At 40.8% G+C, this 3,519-nt stretch overlaps 1 protein-coding gene across 1 annotated transcript; it reads left to right on the top strand.

Moving 5' to 3' along the window:
* Nucleotides 1-1,985: 1,985 nt before the first annotated feature.
* Nucleotides 1,986-2,878, top strand: LOC137284568 (uncharacterized). The gene has a single exon (XM_067816417.1). The coding sequence runs from the start codon at nucleotides 2,001-2,003 to the stop codon at nucleotides 2,724-2,726; it is 726 nt and encodes a 241-aa protein (XP_067672518.1). The 5' UTR covers nucleotides 1,986-2,000; the 3' UTR covers nucleotides 2,727-2,878.
* Nucleotides 2,879-3,519: the final 641 nt, after the last annotated feature.

Below are 3,519 nucleotides of genomic sequence, written 5' to 3'. Positions count from 1 at the left end.
TGTGAGAATCGTAACGCATGCTTCGTGTGCACGAGGAATGAATAACAGTAGGGAAATGTGGTAATCCCACGGAAGAGTAGGGAGGGATACAATCAAAATATAAGCTGTGATATTTTGTAGTTTTTTTTACTTTACATGCCATTTTCATGGATAAGAATGTACATGCTTTTTAGTTGTTTAGAGCCTTACCTAGTAATATTTCAGTTACAATGCGGTTATTACATGCACAAATAAAGCTTCGGCAACTGTTGATATGTTCTATTTTATTGCACACTAAGTTAGAAGAAATATTTAAAATCCCCGTTTTCGATTATACTTTTATTCAAGCTCTTGTTTAGTTTCTTTAAGTGATAAATTAAAGACGTGAACGGTATGATTTACACGTGTTATTGAGAAGTTTGATTACTTCAAGTGATACACTCTATGACGTAATCTGATTGATTTACACGAGGTATTGAGATGTTTGGTTACTTTAGGTGATACACTCTATGACGTAATCTGATTGATTTACACGAGGTATTGAGAAGTTTGATTAGTTTAAGTGATACACTCTATGACGTAATGTGATTGATTTACACGAGGTATTGACAAGTTTGATTAGTTTAAGTGATACACTCTATGACGTGATGTGATTGATTTACACGTGTTATTGAGATGTTTGATTACTTTAGGTGATACATTCTAGAAGTAATCTGCATGATGTACACGTGCTATTCTCAGGTGTAAGTACTTTGGGTGATACGATTTGTGGGGTATTATGCGTGTATTACACCTGCAATGGGAAAATGGGTTATTGCAGTGGGTTACTTTTATTCCTTTTCCCAGAACTTACAGTAATTTGAAAGCGAAAGAAGGTTTCAGACAAGTTCCCATAACCTCCTACTGCCTTTCGTGACTCCACATGCTGTTGAGTAGGCGGACAGAAAACGAACTTGTCTGAAAAACATTATGGACAATACCATATATTGATATTTCTTTGAAAATACTGTCCTGATCACGGTCAATTTCATATGTAAAAGCGATACGGACGATTTCTTCAAACCAACGTTAATTAAGTTATCAATTGTTTGTGTGATCACACTATTCTGTGAAATCTTTTATTACTAGTACATTTGATTTGTCTCTCATCTCTTTCTCATGCTACCTTATTCTGCTGGATGGCTTTCTAAATTTCTAAATGTTTAATTCAGACTGGTTCTAATTAAAATCATATTCAGATATTCAGCAATCATGAAATGTTAGTGTTGTTCATGTTGATATCGTATCAGCATTGGCAAGTCTACAACTTAACATTGTTGATATATATTTGAGCATATCCTAATGTGATGTTTAGCGACGCACACAATTCATGTTTGTTTTCAGATGAGAAGTATATAGTAAGTGTATCTATCCCGAGAACACTGAACACACATCTGATTTTCATTTTCCAGTTGGCCTGAAATCCGGGGATCAGGAAAGCAAAACAACGTCAGTTAAATCTAAGGGAAAGATATCGTCTGAAATTTCACTTTCCTTTAAGTCGGTTGTAAGTTTACAGAGATGCTGGCGTCTCTCCCCCCGCAACTTCCCCTTTTCGCCGTTCACCCACAACGTTGGGAGCACGTCGTAGATTAAATAAGAATCTGCAAATCCCGCATGTCAAAATATGTAAAGCTCATATCAAACTTTTCTTTGGGCGAGGCTCATTAGACAGTCAGCGAGAAAAACAACACTGACGTCACGGATGTTTTGTTGATCGACATCGGTCCAGTTGACACCCCCCGATCAATTAGAACGCTATCTGGCGAATCCGTGGCTTCGAAATCTGTTCAAATCATTGTCACAAGCCAGTTAGAAGATTACAAGCAGCAGCAAAGGGATAGATGGAGAGGAGCCTCCTCTCCCGCGTCTAGACTAGAAACACGATAGGCTAACTTAGTCGCCCTTATAAAACAGCCCTCTCCCGCCCGTCGGCAGTCCTATGCTTGGTATTTGAGGGAGAAGACCACAGGTGCTTCATCATGATAATTCAAGGACAGGAGGGAGGTAATATGGAATGTCACGGGGGTAGTGGTGTCACCCCCGGGAACAACTTTCATCACCACGACCAGGTGGTGTATCACAATTACACAGACGGTCCATATTCGTATTCCTTTCCTGGAGGTTCTAGTGGAGAGTTTGGCGAATGTTGGAACCAGTTTTATAACGCCGCGACATCGTTCTCCCCCACCCCCAACTACGAGCAGTACCCCCAGCCCCAGGGGCATGTGTATAGTGGCCAGTTCCATGGCGATCCCCATATGGGGGAGTACACAACGCAACTGACTTTTCAGTCTTTACCCAAACAAATCCACCCGTCAATTCCGCTGCCAAAGATGCCTGACATTCAGAGAGAAGGTGCCACCGAGAGGGAAAGGACACGGATGCATATGCTCAATGACGCTTTTGACAGTTTAAGGAAAGTAGTGCCAAAGTCCAACTTGAGCGAGCATCAAAAACTTTCAAAGATAGCCACATTACGACTGGCTATTCATTATATATCAGCTCTTGCTAGTATCCTAAAGAGCACGGGTGCTGAGATTAAGATGATCAAGGACTTAACCACCGCTGGAGACAGGAGGGGGAGACGGAGGGGAGGGAGGAAGAGGAAACTTGTGGACAGGCCCGGGGGACAAGTTAGACCCACCCCTGAGATGAACGACAACACACTGCCAGTCTCAACTATCATGACAGGTGCTTGTTTGTGATGTTTCTGTGTCGCAGACAAGATGTCGACTGATTGCACTGGTGGTGTTGTTTATGACATCGTTGGCAGATATGGACGGAAGAACTGCTGGATCGGAGTCTGTGGACGAACACTGGCGTGACACAACATTCAGGGTTTAGAAACACCCAACTTTTCTTGAATGGCGTTCATGGCATAAAATAGAGGTAACCATGCGTGGCATAGAAGATTGGTCCCCGTTAGGAAACGGACACTGAGCCACGACGTCTCGTCGTCAACGTTGATGTCACGGGACATTTAAACGATGGACACCATTATATTGGAAATTGTGTCATGTGAGGCAAACTGATTGTGTTGTCACGGTAAATGTAGAAATGACCTTATTTGTGCATGTTTCAATTTGTGAAATATTGACTCCCACCATCGTAAGCTATCCAAAACCATAGTTTTGATATTTAAATTAATTTTATGTAAATAAATATTTTGAGATATCGATTATTATGTTTTATTATGCATGACAAAAATATGCAAGGAAGTTGATTTGTGCGTTATTTCGTGCTTACATCGAGTGGTAACTGTTCGAGCTTATCTGATTTCAAGCTGTCTATGATTGTTTCACGACGTGCTGAAAAGCGTTTCTGAGAAGTTCTTGTTTGTATTTTGCTTCATGCAATCGTCGTTGTGTGAAACAATTCAAATGCTCTTTTCAAAAAGAGTCTCCCACCCTTCAAATCCTTATCGTGATTTGAAATAATGTGATGGCTTTAACAGGCGAAACAACGTGTTGAAATGGGAAACGGCACGTGAGAGCGTTA

This window comes from Haliotis asinina, chromosome 5, assembly GCF_037392515.1.
Source record: "Haliotis asinina isolate JCU_RB_2024 chromosome 5, JCU_Hal_asi_v2, whole genome shotgun sequence".
In the NCBI taxonomy this organism is placed as follows: domain Eukaryota; kingdom Metazoa; phylum Mollusca; class Gastropoda; order Lepetellida; family Haliotidae; genus Haliotis; species Haliotis asinina.
The sequence above is the reverse complement of the archived record's forward strand: the minus strand, read 5'-3'. Positions and strand labels throughout refer to the sequence as shown.

Excerpts from the sequence above, each read along its gene's own strand:
- LOC137284568 (XM_067816417.1), top strand. The coding sequence starts at position 2,001 with ATGATAATTCAAGGACAGGAGGGAGGTAATATGGAATGTCACGGGGGT.